At 39.9% G+C, this 17,815-nt stretch overlaps 1 protein-coding gene across 8 annotated transcripts in view; it reads left to right on the top strand.

Moving 5' to 3' along the window:
• Positions 1-17,815, top strand: part of USP45 (ubiquitin specific peptidase 45) — a 113,942-nt gene that overhangs the window by 62,296 nt on the left and 33,831 nt on the right. For all 8 annotated transcript variants that reach the window (XM_019537794.1, XM_019537796.1, XM_019537795.1 and 5 more), the window contains one exon: positions 14,783-14,870. In XM_019537794.1, coding sequence (XP_019393339.1) covers positions 14,783-14,870 — 88 coding nt within the window. Of the gene's footprint in view, positions 1-14,782; positions 14,871-17,815 lie in introns of those variants that run through there.

Here is a 17,815-nt window from a genome sequence, read left to right as displayed (position 1 = left end):
AAAAGAGAATTGTCCATTTCTTTTCTTTCTATGGCAACTGTTTAGCGTCTGGTACTAATTCATCCACTGTTAATTTTGTTAGTGTTGCAGCTGTCAGACGTTTTGCTAGGACAGATTGTGTGCATAGCTACAGGGCCCTTCTGTTTGTTTTCCACTACTCTGAATATTAGGACTGCAGACTTCTGACTTATCTGGAGACTTAGTGATTGACACAACATTTATGTATTAAGAGGACATAAATATTTCCCAGATTTGTTATGACTGAGTAATTTTTTCAGTGGAAGAAGTGCAGTTACTTTGTTTAGATCCATGCAGCAAGTTAATGTTGTAATACTTGAGTGCTCAGAACAAATGAGTGTCTTTAATTATAGGAAAAACTGCTTGGTACTTTCCTAGAAAATAGATTAGTATTTGGATTGTTTTCCTGCATTAACACTGTTGAACAAGGATTTTGTTACTGGTGTCATGGATGGTGTTAATGATTTTTCTAGTGAGGAAGGGAGTGCTCTCTCCAAGCATAATCTAAAAAGGGAGGAATGCATTTGCTAGGAGTGGGGTAACTGTAGTGACACCCAAATGACTAATTATCATTTTAGAGAAAAACCTCATAGAATGCTTGGATTATTATTCATTCTTCATCATGACTGATGAGAAAGGTAATGGTAAAAGTGGTTCATAGGGAGAAGAATTACCCTTTTCCCTTCATTCTGATTAATCAATTAGTTAGGAGTCTTTTATAGAAAAAAGGATTATTTTCCACAAGGACAACTTTTTTTTATTTCAGAAAATTTTCCACTTCTCCATTTGTATACCATCCTACTATTTTTTAAAGAGTCCTTTTGGGTACTGCCCAACATGAGAGCATAGAATTGGTTGCTTCTTTCTTGGCTAGCTATAAATAATTATTATAGGAAATGAAACTTGTATGCTTGTGCCTGGTTGAGATTTACTGGTCTATGTCCTGGAAGTCTGCAACAGGGAAGAGGGGACCCATCTGAATATTCTTCTTGTATTCATGTATGATAATATAGTGAATACCCTCCATGCAAAAATATACCAATAGTACATGTTAGTTTAAACTAAATTCCTCAGTGTTTACTAATCTGAAGAGAAGCCTAACAAAGCTAGGTGAATAGGCAAGATGAAGGAAAATGATAATTCTTTTTGGCAAGCTTATGATATCTCATGTTAGCAGGAATAAACTAAACCATTAGCACCTTTGCCTCAGTTGTAAATTTACTTTCTCATTCAGGAGAAAGACGTGTGCCGGTTTGGATAGCTTAATAATAATAGTTATGTAGTGGAGGTAAATAAGCCAAATAATTATATTTGGAAAAAACAGTTAAAAATATGATATTGTAATCATGTAATTCAGTTGTATACCTTCACCTGGAATACTCATTTAAGCTCGGATCAAGCTTTTGGAAGGAAGATGGGCAAAAATACAAAAGAACATCCAGAGACAGGTAACAGAAATGGTTACAGGCACAAGCATGCTTTCATAGCAGAAGAAATAATAAAATTGAAACTATTTCAATTAGAGAGGTGACCAAAGGTGGGATGATGAAAAAACACAAAATAACACAGAAGAACAATTAGTCATACTCATTTAACCTTTCTGATGATAAAAGAGAAACAGGGATATTTATGAAACTGGAAAAGTTAGGGAGAAACTGAGGAAACACTTTTTTTAACTTGCCATGTAGTTGTCTGGAACTTCTTATAAGTTATCCTTCAGGCAAAAGTATACAGGTTAAAAATACGCAGTTATTCCCAGTTACATAACAAGGTGCATTATTAGAAAGGATATAAAGCTTCATGCTTAATGACATAAATCATATTTGATTTCATAATTGATGAATTAAGAAAACCTTTTGTGGACAGTTCATAGTTGGCTGTAAAAAGGATCCATGTACTTTCCTCTGTAATGTGTGATGCCAGCTAAAAGGACCATTGACCTGATCCAGTAGAGCAGTTTCCTTTATGGATGCTTTAATAGGGTTTTTTTTATCAGTAGACTTCCAAGTGTTTTATAAAGGAAATTGGTATTGTCATCCCTGTTTTACAGGTGGAAAAGCTAAGGCACAGAGAGATTAAATGATTCAGCAGAGGTCACCCAGCAGGCCAGTAACAGAGCTAGGAGTAGGACTTGAATCTCCTGTATCCATTCAGCCAGTGCATTGGAGGCTATTACATTTTTTCCAGTGACTTGTATGAACTACATAGGGGTTTTATTTTCTTTTGCTAGTTGTAGGTGGACAGTAGGGCTGTGCGAAGCTTCAGTCCCTGATTTGATTCAGCAGAGATTTGGCTCGATTCAGTGGCCAAATCTCCAAATCTGAATCAAATCAAGAGACTTTTTAATCTCTCCTAATCAAATCGGAGAGATTCAGAAAGACTTGGCGATTTGGATACAGACACAGCTTTAAATGTTTTTTCTAGATACCTCAAGGTACCAGGTGGCTTGTGAATGCTGAGCTGGTGGGGCGGATGGAGCATCCCACAGGAGCGTGGGGGCTCCCCAGCATGCTCAGCAGCAGACCCGGAAGTGGATCAGAAGCACTTCCAGTCTACTTCTGGCTCTGCCGAGGAGCACACGGGGGGGGCACCCCTACACCCCTCCTGCTTGGCAACTGGTGCCTGCTGGGTCTGGGGGGACGCTTGCAGTCCTGTGGGATGCTCCATCCACCCCAGCATCTCAATGTTCACAAGCTGCACCTGGTACCTAGAGGCATGTAGAAAAAACATTTAAAGCTGTGTCTGAATCACTGATTCTCCTAATCAGCATTGAATCTTCAGATTTAGATTTTCATAGATTTCATAGACATCAGGGCTGGAAGGGACCTCGGGAGATCATTGAGTCCAGCCCCCTGCCGAATCTAACTGGGGAAAGTGATCTGAATCAATGAATTGAATCACTGTCCCCGATTTGGGCTGAATCCAAATCGAGTACGGCCCGTTTCACATACCCCTAGTGGACAGCTACACCTACAGGCATTCTCTTTTCATTTTTTCCTCCCTCTCTCTCCTCTGTGCCTTATAGTCACAGACACTTTTTAATTAATAGTTATAAAGACTGACTGATCTCATATAAACATCCTGTACTTCTGTGGTCAATTGTGGAAGATTAATTCATATTTTAAAGCTTTACTAAAAGCCAAAGACATGGACTGATCTGCTAGCATAGAGGCTGCAGAATGCAGCAAGTTTACTTCTACAAGCTGTCTCCCTTTCATACATCTTCACAATTTCCAGATGCAGTGCCTTCCCCACCCCTTTGAGCTTGTGCAATGACCACCTGTTTCCCAGAACCATTCAGTTTATCAAACAGAATAGCAGCTGTGATCTTCCCATGTTGTGTGACCCAAAAGGCACCTAGAACTTTGTTCTAAATTAGATGTCACAGTGGGCATGCTTGCTCAATTCCAGTAAGCCATGCCACCTTGCTTATAAGAGATAAGAGATGCATATTCGGATCTTGGAACTTGTTATTGCTTTGAGTGGTTAGCTGCATTTGTCTAAAAGTTAAATGGGCTAGTGATTTTTGGGTCAGTTTTGGTGGGGGCTTCATTTATTATATGTGAGAGTTGCTGGTTTTCAGAAAATGCTAAATTCCCACCTTCTGAAAAATCTGATTCCTGTAAGGTGAATCAATTGGAGGTACTATAGCTATTTTTGAAAATGTAGGGACCAGATATCAAAAACTTTCAGATAAATGGGGTGCCCACCTGCAGCTCTGAAAATGCTTCAGTCTTCAACCACAAATTGCTGTGCAGAGGTGATGATCAAATACTTATTTGTTAAAAACCAGCAAGTGATTATCCAAGCATTGATTAACTTGGTACTTCAGTTTACTTTGACACTGCATTATTTCCATTTGTAAATCAAATGAGCTTGATATTTAATTAAAGATTATTTATTTTTTGTGCTGGGGGAGGAGAACACAGGGATTTAAAAGTAGTAGCTCACTGCTAAATAACAGTTTTGCAAATGAAACCAAATACATCATATATATTGGGTGGCCCATTTAAGCTCAGGATGAAAAAAAGAGACATCTTCTAGCAGTACTCAAACTACCTCATTACTTTAGTAGAGGATAAAAGCATTGCTGCTCAACTGAGTAAATGCACTATGATGTAGGAGGAGAACCAACCTCCTGCTATGCCTGTTTAACTAACCTGGAAAGCACTTTAAATAAGGACTTTGGAAAACTCTAAGGTAAAATCAGTATCTTCTTGAAGCTGGCCAAATATGAGTATTCAGCCAACATTGTAAAACTATGTTTTGTTTGGAAACCACCCCCCCACGTATTTATAAATCTAGTTATTTTTTCTCTTTAAATTTTTCTGGTGATAGATACATCAGGCTTTAGCAGTAATAAAAAGCATTTATGTAGAAAAGGATTCACATATATACTTTGTGACTATTCGTCATCTTTATCAACAAGGTATTTTAATTTGCAAGATTGAAATTGATTTTTTTGCTCTTTTCACCTGACCGACTAGACAAAAATGCAGGTTCTTCCAGAAGAAATGAATGAGGAAATGAGGTATTTTATTTCTTTGGCAACCCACACAGCTCTGGGATGACATGGCTAGGCTGCTTTTAGTTTCCTAACTAGCTTGGGTTTGTCTGTGCTGTCCCATAGTTTGCAGTGTAAACATACCCAGAAGACCACAACATTTTCTAAAACAGTAGCTAACAGAAATCTGTCTGCCCATGTATACTGTATTCAGGACAGAGGGATGTTCCCGGTGGAGGTTACAGCTATTTAATAAAGTTGCTTAACTGTTTCTTAGAGCTAAATGAAGCACAGTGATTGCTTTGCCAGTTTGACTGAGGTTTATCTTTACACAGAGCAATTTACTATAACTGTGCTTTGCAAATTATAAATATGTCTAACACATATTGCTGGATCTACCCATAAATGACCAGGAATAAATTATTTTTAATCTTAAAGTTGTTGCATATTGCTCTTTCGCTGTTTCTCACTGAAATCAAAATTGGGTGCTAGATCAAGCGCACATATTCATAAAAAGACAAGGACAACAATAGAGTAAGTTTTTAATCCAGCTCTTCTTGAATGACAGTAACTGTTGTTGGTCCTGCAACTGACCATTTTGGAGGAAAGTGTAATGACAACAAGCAGAATTTCCTCTCCACAACTGATATTAAGCATACATTTTGCCTTGCTTGTTGCGACTGAGTAGTCTAGACAGAACCATACTGAAAAAAATAAGTGATGATTCTTCTCCATTTTTAGTAATCCTACAAAAATACTCTATTTCTTAAATATTTTTTAATTGGTTATAGTTGTTTCTAAGGTTTTCCAGAATAATACATTCCAAAATTTACCTTTCAGCCAGGGAATTTGCCTGTAAACATTCATGTGAAGGAAGCACAGGTGCAAGTGTTTTTAAAAGACAGTATATTATAGCCCCTCTTTGTAAGATGGTTGAACAATTTTTAAAGCATAGTTTAATTCTCAAAAAAAAGGGATAGCTTAATTTAAAATGGTTTTTAAAATGATGATTATTTATTAAAAAAGAAACCTGTTCAACAGCATACATATATTTGTAATGCACATTTTAATTAATTCCTAATTTACATTGCAAAAAAATGGTAGATAATCACTAGAAATATCTCTTTAGCTGATGTATCAAGATCAGTTGTGAAATGATAGGCTTAAGAAACATGCACATAGCTGTCACAGTTGTCCTTCACTACTTATGGCCATTAACAGGAGTTCAACCTGTTCTGTCATTATACTGCTGACACTGTACAACAGGTTGTAGCGCATTGGCACTGGCTTCCATATGTCAGCACATCTGTGAGCGGTCAATTCAACCAACCATCTTAAAGTCTTCCACTTTTGCCAAGGATCTTGCTTGAAGCATATTTTCAAGGAGATGAGAATGCACATCTTTTAGTTGTCAGATTTCTATGTATCAATGGGAATCAATTCTCCTAACCCCTCATTCTGGTTTATAAGGTTTAGGAATCTTTTTTGTAGAAGTGTCATTGTATTGCTTGATCTCTTCATATTCTTCTACCTCTTTCTCTCCACCCTCAAAAGAAATGAAACCCAAACTCTCTCATTCTAAGAATTTTTCCACAGAGCATTAGAAATTTAGGATTGATTGTAGTATTATATAACATGTTACAGGCATGGATACCCAATTGCTCATCTATTAAGCAGTGTGTTAGCAATGACAGCACCTGTCAGTCAAAGTGAAACAGCCAAACCTTGCACTGTAGCCTTGTAAAAGGCATTTTCCTAACACTTTGCCTTTAAAACAGTGCCCACTATAGTCCCATCCTCTTTCTCGCCATATCTCTCTCCTCTTTATCTTTTTTTCCTCTCTATCTCTGTCTCCTCTTTCAGTTAATCCCTTTTAGCTATAATGAAGATTTAATTAACTACAGGAAAGTCTAAAAACAATGCAGAAAGGACCCTCTTCTAGCTCTGTTAAAGGCTCCAAGAACTATTGTGAAACTGAACTCTAAAAGAAACAGTTTAATTGAACATTACCCCTGCTGATTGTTACACTTTCCCTTTCTCTTTAAGCCAGTAAAATCATGTGATAGCCACTGAAGCAATTCTCTCTTAAAATATTTTAGTCAGTTACTTTTAATAAGCACACAGCTTCACATTTTGTTTGTTAATGGGGAAGTTATTCATGATTTTTCTCTTAATTGCTTTGTAAATCTATCTCTGAGTGAGGGAGTTGTATTCAGAATGCAAAAGGATCGTGGTTTTGCCTATCTTCTATTTTATCTTGTGTTCTGTGTTGATGAAAAGTCCTGTATTTGCCATCTGTATGCACTGAAAACTGTCATAAGAATGCTAGCAATAAAGAGCCTCTGTTGAACTTGGGGTCAGAGGCCACAGTTAAGCACCACACACTTCCAGCACTTGGGACCCTCCTCTTGAACAATGCTAGGTTCAACACCCTTGTACAGTCCCAGACAAGATCTAGAGGTGGATCTCCAATCAGAGGCAAACAAAGGAAATCCTCCAGCACCTCATCCTCATGTTACCAGAGTACCTTTCAGCTTGCAAAAAGCCTTCACAAGAGGAACAGGTTCTTACCTGGGGGTGCAGTTGTATCCACCTTTGGTTGTGCGCATGTGTACAGTGATCTCTCTAGCCTCATTGCCTCTTCAATGTGGCTCCTGGCTAGAGCTACTGCTTTAGTGAAGCTCCGGGACCCAGGAGGTGGATGCCACTGTCACTTCACCTCACCCCACACCTATCCTGGCCTGTCGCCAGACTCAGAGAGTTGACTCCATAGAGTTCCACAGCTCAAGGTGGGTATAGCCCTACTGTTCCCATTCCCACTTCCCGGATCCATGCACACAGAGCGATAAAGCTTCTGAGATGTCTCAACTTGGCAGAACCCAGAACTCTTGAAGACCGAGGTGTGCCAGTCCCAGTACTGATTTCTGCCTCCAAGATTTCTTGGCCTACGGAATCTCACAGTCATTTAAAGATAGCTATGTTACCACTGATGCACTTGGATCCAGGGCATAAGAGATAAAGAGAGGAGTCCTGCCTGAGCTCATTTAAAAAAAAGGTTGTTCAGTATTCCTGTCTGACAAGGGATGCTCATCAAAGATGCTGGCAGCTCTTGAGCCTGAAAAAGTATAGGGGTCATTATCAGCTCACAGTCTCATACTGTACAGGTTTCCCTCGCTTTATGCTGTATATGTGTTCCTGGAAAACAGCGCATAACTCGAATTCGCATAAAGGGAACCCACTTTACAATGTAACAAATAGGGATACATTCCAAGACCTCAACTGTACTGACTCCCAGACCCATTTCTACCACTTTTACAAGACAACTGTGGTACTCACCAACAGCAGACAGTACACATAAGCACAGGGTGGTGGTGAATATTACCATAATGGGGATGGCAACTACAGAAACATGTCACAGACAATGAGCAAGGAGCACAGATCCACACAGATTATTTTTTGGTGCACATCACTCCCACAATGCACCACACAGGGCAGCTGACTGCAGGTTTCCACTACACCTATCACATAAGAGTGAATTTATCTCGCATATAATGAATTTTTGGTATAAAAAAGGTCATCTCATGAGAGCAAATTTGTACATACAGAACCTGTATAAAACGAGGGAAACCTGTACGTGTGGTGCCAATGCAGCCTACTCCTGGCACCATCTCACTTTATTTATCTGTCAGTTCTGTCGTGCTGTCCGGCACCAGACTTGTTCATGTCTGAAATAGCACTGGCAGCAAGTGCTCCCCCTGACACAGATCTCATTTCTATCGACAAAGTCTTCTTCACAGAGACAATCAAGATCTGCAGGTACCAGATAACCACCCCCTTCCCCCACCCCCTTGCCTCCACTAATACAGCACCATGGATATTTGCTGAAAGACAGATACCACTTGGATTGGCTCACAAGCCCTAATGTTATCAGCAGAACACCAGTGTTAGTCTGGCCTTGGTGTTTTTAATAGCTCCCACCACAACCAGGGACATTCGTCATCCAGAGTCCATGCACAGGAATGTAAGAAGTATTGTACTGGGTCAGACCAATAGTCTGTCTAGCCTAGTATTCACTTGGATAGTGGCAAGTAGTAAATGCTTTAGAGGGGAGATTATAGGTGCAGGGCATGTCTAGTATTCTAATCAGTGGACCTGTCTTCTGTGAATTTGTCTAATCCCCTTTTTAAGAACTTTGCCCATTTTCCTTATTTTCCCAGACCACCATGAGGTCTCAGTGTCTGAGCAGAAACAGCTTTTCTACTGGAGCCAGCCTTTTTTTTCAAGTCAAGTAAATATGGGGTACTGGTTGAAAGGAAATTTGAGAAGCAGGTTAGGTCCATGGCCTTTATCACTTTGGTAAGGGGGCACAAAGTAGGGCAGAGCTAGAGTGTATTCTGTTGTTATTACCAAGGCAAAAACGGCTAGTTAAAGGAGATATAAAACAGACCCCCACAAGAGAGACTATTGGAAAGCATGTTGTGAAGCTGCTTCATTTTGAAAATATCACTACAAAATATTTCAGCATTTTGGTTTATTTCAGTTTTTTTCTGAGTGAAACAGGAAAAAAAATAACAGGAATTCAGAGTATGTTTTGGTCAACTTACATTTTCATTTTTTGATGAAAAGTTTCAAACAAAAAATTATGCCAACTTTTTTGATTTCCCAGTTTATTAACTTCCAGTTAATGTCCAAAGAAAATAACATGGCTCCTGCCATATTTAAAAAATAGATGACCTCAGTAAAGTATAAAAAGTATAAAAAGTAAAACACACAGTGCAAATGATAAGGATTTGGAAATTAGCATTTGATCTGCATGTATACTGTGTTACATAATTGTTAATGGTATAATGTTATATATTCTTCTGCATGCTTTTGGTATGAAGTAGCCAACACAAAATTGAGCAGTTGTGATGCAAGGTTAAGGAAAATCTTATTATTAAATCTGGATGCCTATAACCCCTAAAGACCTTACCTGTACAAGTGAAATTACTGTGTGCTGGACAAGCTGGTTATATGCTCTTAAAATTAGAAGTGTTAATTTGCCTTGAAATAGGAGGGTGTTAATTTAAACTAGGTCTTCTGTCTTGTTTTCATTTTAATGCTGTTCATTCCAATTAATCACTTATCAGCTATTCACATATTTTGATTGGCTGCTTCATGAGAAAAGAATGTTTGCTATCTATTAAGTTAAATTTCACCCAATTATTTGCTTATCAACTATTAACATATCTTGGTTCACTGCATAAGCTGAAACTAGACAAATAAAGCTAAGAATTGGTTAATCAAATAATGCAAAGTGCTTGGAAAGACACTTCCGCTTGCAGCAGACAATTTATGATAGTGTTTCAAGTTATGAAATGTGTTTGTAAACTGTAAAATGGGTACACGTGCCTTTTATTTTTTTACATTAATAAGCGCATTTTACCTTTTGGAAGCATACTTAACATGTTTCCTGCCATTAAGGACTGTATTGGCCATGCTAGATCATTCATTCAGTGACATGTCCAAGAGAAGAAGAACTGATTTGTTGCATGTGGGATTCTTTTCATTATTTACACACATCTGATACACTTGATAACATGCAATTGAATAGCAGTTGTTGTAATTTTCAGTTTATTTGCCAGTGAGTCTTTTTTAAGAGCTGACAAAAGAAAGTATGTGGCATGTTGAAGTGCAATGCTGCATTATCATCCCTCTTGGAAAGGGGGAACATTTTAATATGTTGACAGGGGCTGGTGTTAATAATCAAGTAATATTTAATGTGAAATAAAACTGTATTAAGAGTGAATAAACACACACAATCTTATTTAAGATTCAAGATATCTGGAGATGAGCACTCAATAGATCTAGGTTGTCCTATGACAGTTCATCTGAGAAGGATTCTTATAGCAAACTTATCACTCAGTATAAGTATATTCACAGAGATCTTTTGGTCAGTTTTTGCATTAGAAATTATTTCAGTTTTCCTTGAAGTCTTTGTTCATATGGATTATAAATTTATATTTAAAATAGATCCTGCAGATGGATTGTTGGTATGAAAGTGATTTGTGGGGTTTTAATGGCAAGCATGATTTAGGCCACTATGTGTCTACTGTTAGATGAAGTGTTTATTTTATGTGTCATTTGGTGTAACTTAGAAATACAAAAACAGTGAAAAATGCTGATCCAGCCTGAGCAAATTTAGCCTCTTTTGGGTTTATGAGGGAGATATTGTTGCTTCTGTTTTTTAAATATTTTCACTAGACTCTTTAAGTCTTCATTTGTCCTGGATAATAACTGTGAAACCAGCAACTGCCAATGTTCCTTGTGTGTCCTTGTGCTGACTTGCAAGCTGGCTTGCCTTTTTTGCTGCTGATGCCAGACACCATGAAGGAGGACAGCTCAAAGGACGATATGCTGTGAGAGGACAAGGGCAGCACCAGATGTGTGTTTCCTAAGGCATGTGGATCCTTTGCTTCACAGATTTTTAAGTCCTAGAGACTAGAAGTTTGTTGGGAATAGACTGCAATTTTTGGGGTGCCGTTGAATTCTGTGATAGTTCAGAATGCTGTTTAACATAGGAGGCATCTGGGTGTAGTGCTGGTAGGCAAATATTTTATATTATATGTCTAAAATCAGTTAGATTTTAAGCATAAAAATGGTAGTGTAAGAGTAATGGTGTAGCTGTGATGGTCCAGAAGTTAGGCAAAAGGGAAGGATTTCTTAAGGTGGTAGCTTTTATTTGACCAGCAATGTCATCGGGATGCAATTAGACAAGCTTTCAAATGCAAGGAGTAAAAATTTCATCTTTTAGATATTCAGTAGCTGCTAAAGTACTGTAAGTTAAGCATAGACAGATGCACACAGTGTATACACACATCTTTTGTGTGTGCTCACATGTACTTCCTTGAAAATGTGACATTCTAACTATATTTTTTTTACCTCTACATATTTCCCAAGCCCTGTTCTTGTATCTAAGCAATACAAGCATTGAAAGAGGAATCGATTTTTTGATGTGGCCTAGGAGCCTAGATTTCCCCTTTCTCCCCACAGTATTATTTCATAGTGGAACTAAGGTCATTTGGGTGCCTTACCTCACCATTTCCCTATCTTAAAATGTTTGAATAACCATTTTTTTAAATCCACATCAAGTCTTTTTATAGTCATAGAGTCTCTCCCATTCATTTTACTAAGATAGAAAATGTGTGTGGTGATGATGTGTACAGAAGTCTCTTTTATTAACTTATTTCCCTTTAAAATGACATGGCTTTTCTGAGATATTTAGGAATTTAAAGGCATTCTGGGTTCATCTATTACACTGTGTAACACTGGATACATGAATACATTTCTTATGGAGTTTGTTTCTTGTTTTTCATAGGCTTTTTAAGGTTGCACAGAATCTAAAACTAAATGCAGACATTACACTTTTTTCTGGTTTAGGTGGTCAAAAACCAGCCTAACCTGTAACAGAACAAAAGTTCAGTGCACATAGACCAGTCTAAAAATGATGGAATCCCATCTAAGATAGACGTGGATGGATATAAAATTAGATTTAATTGGTTTGGGTTAGACTGGCGTATTGAACTTCTGTCCCATCTCCCCCCTGACTCAAGTTAGGCTGCAGTCCCCCAGCATCCCAGGAGCTTTTGTGGTTCCTCCACTTCCCCCCCCTCCCGGCAAGGCAGTCAGGCTAGCCGTGGCCTGTGTTTGTCTGCTCTAGCAGAGTACCAGGCCATTCCTGTCCCTAGGCAGACACACAACTAAAGCAGCAAAGCCTCTGCCCCCCAGCCTGGCATCCTACTCCCATGCCTGTCAGCTGAGCTGGACTGGGCAGGCGGGGGAATGGAGGCCCTGGTCCTCTTAGCCACCATAGTTGGGGAAGCCAGGTGGCAGGGGCTTCCCCCCTCCCATGCTGCCTGGCCCTCCTGACCAGCCTGGCAGCATGGTTTTGCTCCACAGTTGTGCCCTCCTGCCATGTGTCAGTGGGAGGGGCAGCAGCAGAGGACCCACCTGCCCCCCCAGACCCAGCCAGCACAGTTGGCGGGGGTCTCCATTCTACGCCCCCCCCCCACCTAGCCACATGACAGCTGCAGGCAGGAGCTGTGGCTCAGAGCTGGTCTGTCAACCACACTGGGAACTGGGAGCAAGGGGCTGGGGGAACGGAGCTTGCTGGCCTTGGTCCGAGAAGGCCAGGCTGGGTCCGTGCAATCGGGGCTCTGCTCCGTACTCTGCCCCCGATTCCCAGTGTGGCAGACAACCCAGCTTTGAGCCGCAGCTCCTGGCTGCAGTTATCAGGCAGTTGTGGGAGCGGGGGGAACAGCTGCCTGCTGTGCAATCCCCCCCAGTGGCTCTGGGCCTGGTCTGTGCCCCCTTCTTGCTGCTGGTTTTTACTATCCTGTGTCTGGTTCCTTGTGATCAGGCCTAAGAGAGAATGCCTTGCATTCAAAAGATTATCTAACTTTATCCTAAAATCATAGTTAAATCAAAGATATCATCCTAAGATATCCTTGCCTCTCACATTGTTCTCGTCTTATAAACTCTTTGGGACAAATACAGATTTTCTTGCTTGAACAGCCTAATCAAATTATCCATTAATAAATGATTACCAGATGAAGGAGAATTTTTTAATAACAAGCCTAGGACCCTAAAAATAATTTTTATTTTGTCTTAGGTGATAGTATGCATTGCAAAAGGTTCTCCCATAGATGAAGTGACCAAACCAATCAGACAAACAGGTTCTGGAAAATGATTCTAGGTTATAGGGCAAGATAGCAGTAACCCATGCAGGATGATTACAGTAAAATCCGGGAATTAATTTTCACTTCTCTGTAACTATTTTAGTCTGTGCCATTTTCTTATTAGTTTTTTTAACACTAAAGAAATGCTGGCCTGTTAGCTTTCATTGGGGTAAGAATACTTTTGTTGAACTCTCAGGTTATGGATACAGCTTGCACGTAGAGGTACATACCAGCAAGGGAATGCTTGGTTGTCTGAGGAGCATGATGGCAACCTGACTAGGTGTGTGCATACAGTCAGGGAGAGAAAATACACAGCTACAAAATTTGTCTGCAAAACAGTCTGTCTTGGGTTTGCCATTTCTCCTCTAGTTATGCCAAAAGGTGTGAATAAGTAGTTTAAAAGAATTAACAAGAGAAAAAAATGAATAGGGCAATTTAAGAATATGCTGTTGGATCGTGTGTTGATTCCTCTGTGGCCCTGGTCTTCAAGAAAGATACTGGCAAACTTTGATTGTCCATCCAAAAGGCAAGGCAGTCGGCGATTGTGTAGTTTCTGTACATAATAATGGGTCTTAATTTGATGAAGTGAATGTAATTAAGATTTGTAAGAAGGGCTTACTCAAATCAGAAACAAATTGTTTTACATTGCACTTGCTATTATAAATGTGTGCCTGCTGCAATTATGCCTTTTAAGCTTACAATCCTAAAATGGGTGGTGAAGTAGCAGACGTGTAATATATCACCCCTGTGTTAGCTGAATGATTCTTTGATTTAGTTTGACACCTCATCAAATGTTTACCACATATCAAGAGTTCCTGCTGAAACTGGGAAAGATTTCCATTGATTTCAGAGTTTTGATACCTAATGGAGGGAAGGCCCTGGCAATTTTGATATTAAGAATTGCCTAGTGCTACTGAGGCTACTTACTCTTTTACTTAACATGTATTCATAATTTGTGTACTTTGGGTGTGTCTACATGTTCATTAATGCACCATAATTATGAGAAGAGTATGTTGGCATGGTCAAAAGTGTAGGTATTCTTTTCTTCTCCAGACACCTAGTCATCCACTTCGGCATGGCTTGTAAGTCCAAACAGTGCGACTTATGCTCAGCTTGACAACTCTGTTCTTGCTCATGTAGCCTTATGAATGTGAATAGCTATGTGCACACCCAAATATCCTGTGTGTAAGCGGCACTCTGGAGACTTAAATGACCATGTAGATGACCAAATCTAGTGGTCCTGGTATCCACAAAAGAATGCCCCTGAAAGCATGTGATTTTTTTTTTCACCATTTTACTGATCTTCATATGGTTTAGAAATAAATTTGGATCCTCCTGGCTTTCAGTAATTTAATGTTATATATTTAATGTTAATTTTTTTTTCAGAAATGGAATAAAGTAGTGTGTAGTAAATTAAAGACTATAATATCAGAAATGGGTGTGCTCCAAGTTGATGACTGATGTTCCTAAGCTAGCACATCAGTAACATACAGCTGCCTTTTAGTAGTAGTAAAGTCATTTTAAACTTCTACCTTTTTCATAGGGCCCCTCGGTTTAAGGGTTTCCAACAGCAGGATAGCCAAGAGCTTCTCCACTACTTGTTGGATGCAATGAGAACAGAAGAAACAAAGGTAAAATCTTTATATAATTTCAGGGAACTAACTTGGATTAATTTTAGATTGAATATCCACTTTTTAATTTACTTCATATTCTCTATGTTTGCTTGGTACATACATAGCTGAGGTTTGCTTCTACCACTAAGGGTAAAGTTGGCTTCTGAAAAGACAGTTAAATTGATGCATTTTCACTTACTTATAATCAGCTTTGAAATACTTAAGTTGTCACATTTTATATAGTAACTTTGGTTAGCACTATTTTAGGGGAGAGTCAAAACTCCAAACCTCTCTTCACCATTCTGCTGCTTAGCCATGGAGAACCAACTTAAGATTTGCCCCTGAAGTAACTTCTCACCCCAGTATACCTTAGTTCCACCTGTCTCAGTCAAGTCCTTTGCAGCTCCAGTAGAACCATCTTACCAGATGATGAGTCGTACTCTTCTAGGTTTGGATAAAACTGTACATCCTAACTCCCCTAGGTGTACCTAGCTTATAGATATCAACTGTTCTGAAATCACACTAATCATAGACAATTAATAAGATATAAGAAATAGCAAAAAGATCAATTACATAAGCAAGAACATCACATAAATGGTCAGATTGAAAGAGACATATTAGAAAATAACCATAAAAACTAGAGTAAGATCTAATCCTACACTTCTGATTAAAATGTAACATCAGTCTCTTGCTAGAGGTCTGTCTCAAGCAGCTTTTCTTCCTAGAGGAGTTCTCAATAGAGAATACTTTTCTGTTCAATGGTCAGGGATCATGTATATAGTATTCCTCCCCAAAGATGTGCATCTGACTTGAGAGGCCAGATGTTATCCCTGATTTACCATTATATCTAAGGAATATTTGCATTTCTTAGATATAATGGTAAATCACATCTCTATTACCATATTTATCTGAATCCTTAATGGCCATGAATTTAAGACAACTCCCCTTGTACAGGTTTCCCTTTCTTTATGCTGTACATATGTTCCTGGAAAACAACGCATAACTCAATTTCTCATAAAGGGAACTCACTTTACAATGTAACAAATAGGGATACATTCCAAGACCTCAGCTCTACTGATCCCCAGACCCATTTCTACCATTTTTACAAGACAATTTTGGTACTCACCAACAGTGACAGTACACAGAAACACAAGGCACTATTATAATGAGGATGGCAACTACAGAAACACGTGTCACAGACAACAAGCGAGGAGCACAGGAGATGATATTTTGGTGCACATCACTCCCACAATGCACTGCACAAAGCAGCTGACCACAGGTTTCCACCACATCAATCACATAAGAGTGAATTTACCTCGCATATAATGAACTTTTGGTATAAAAAGAGTCATCATATAAAAACATATTTGCACATACAGAACCTGCATAAAGTGAGGGAAACTTGTATTTAGATTCTGTGCATAGCAAATGTATACATTTGTTATACTTCTCCATGTATAGAATCTAATTATTGAAGGGTTGTCTTAAATTCATACCTCACCACCAATACTGCAGGCGGTAGGGGGACACTCAACAAGGAAGGGAGTAGTAAGGGGGCAGGCGGTGGGGCGTGGAGGACAGGTGGTGGGGGAAACAGTGGGGGGGCAGTCAGTGGGAGGAGCAGTAAGGGGCAGGCAGGAAGTAGCAGGTGGTAGGAGACATTTGGTGTGGAGGCAGTGGGAGGGGTGGGCACCTTGTCCCCTACCACCTTTCTCCCCCATTTACCTCTCCCTTGTGCCTGCAGCCCTGTCCACCTTCCACGTGTCTTCCCTCCTACACTGCTTGCGCCCCTTCCTGCTAACAGGCTCAAGTCCCCATCCTTCTTCCCTCATCTTCCCTTCCCCTGAAGCCTCTGTCCCTCCTTTGTGCTTGCTGTTGCTCTGTGCTGGTCAGCTCTGTCCACATTCAGGCTGGGGCATAGAGCAGGGGGCTAGCACCTCTGCTATGGGGTAAAGCCTGCTTCATGGTCTAGCATGCCTACACTAGAGCAAGGGGCAAGTGGGGTTGCAGCGAGGAGAGAGGTGCAGCACAGGTTGGGGAGTAGGGGCTGAGGTGCTGGGGGGGGGGCAACTGTTTGCCCCCCTCCCACCTTGTGCTGGAGTCCAAGATGAGGGGTTTCCTCCCCTCCCTCATGTTAAATGGGGCAAAAAAACTTCATTTTAAAATTGAATAAATACAGTATGAATATATCACTAGTTCAATATCCTTAGTAATCAGTTATTCAAGGGGGTTATAGTTTCTTTCCCATTCTGTTCAAGAAGTAGAAACTACCAAATCTCTGTTTTAAGTGTTAGTGTCTTAAAACTGGACTTCTTGTGTCAAAAGCTTTGCCTTTTGAAGTGTGAACTTCAGTTTTTTGGGGTTGGGCCTCTGCCTGACCTGAACCCCCTTCTCTAGAGTATGAGGCTTGTTTGTACCTGCAGTACAAGATGGGGATAAGAACACTCCAACACATGGGCCCAGTAATTTGCTCCAAACCTGGAAGTTCACCAGTGAAGGTGCTCCAAATGTCTGCTTTTGATCCCTCAGTTTCTGGCAGTCCTGAAAGTAGATGCTGAAGCTGCTTTATTAGTACACTCCCAGTTATAGGAGCATGTCAGCTGGCATGGGTGGACAAGGCGTGCTCAGCTCTGTCCTTTTTGGGCTTCACTGCTGCAGTAGTATAGGCCAGGCCATAGGTGTACTGAGGCAGCCCCTGTAAGAGTTGTATGCTGCAATATTCTGTTGTGTATTGGACATGATGGGACTATTTTTCTGACATTTGACACTTCTGGCTATCAGTTAATCCATATCTTTATCAATTAAGGACCAGAATCACAAAGGGGCTTGAACATGGTGAGCGTTCCTGCAACAGAAGTTAGGTTTCCCACTCCAGGAAAGGAATTAACAACTTCAAGTGCCTCTGTTCCCTATGCTTGAAAGAGAGAGAATCGGGCTACGGACATACAGAGTAAAAGGATTTC

This window comes from Crocodylus porosus, unplaced genomic scaffold (assembly GCF_001723895.1).
Source record: "Crocodylus porosus isolate Cpor-Errol unplaced genomic scaffold, CroPor_comp1, whole genome shotgun sequence".
Lineage (NCBI taxonomy): Eukaryota > Metazoa > Chordata > Crocodylia > Crocodylidae > Crocodylus > Crocodylus porosus.
The sequence above is the reverse complement of the archived record's forward strand: the minus strand, read 5'-3'. Positions and strand labels throughout refer to the sequence as shown.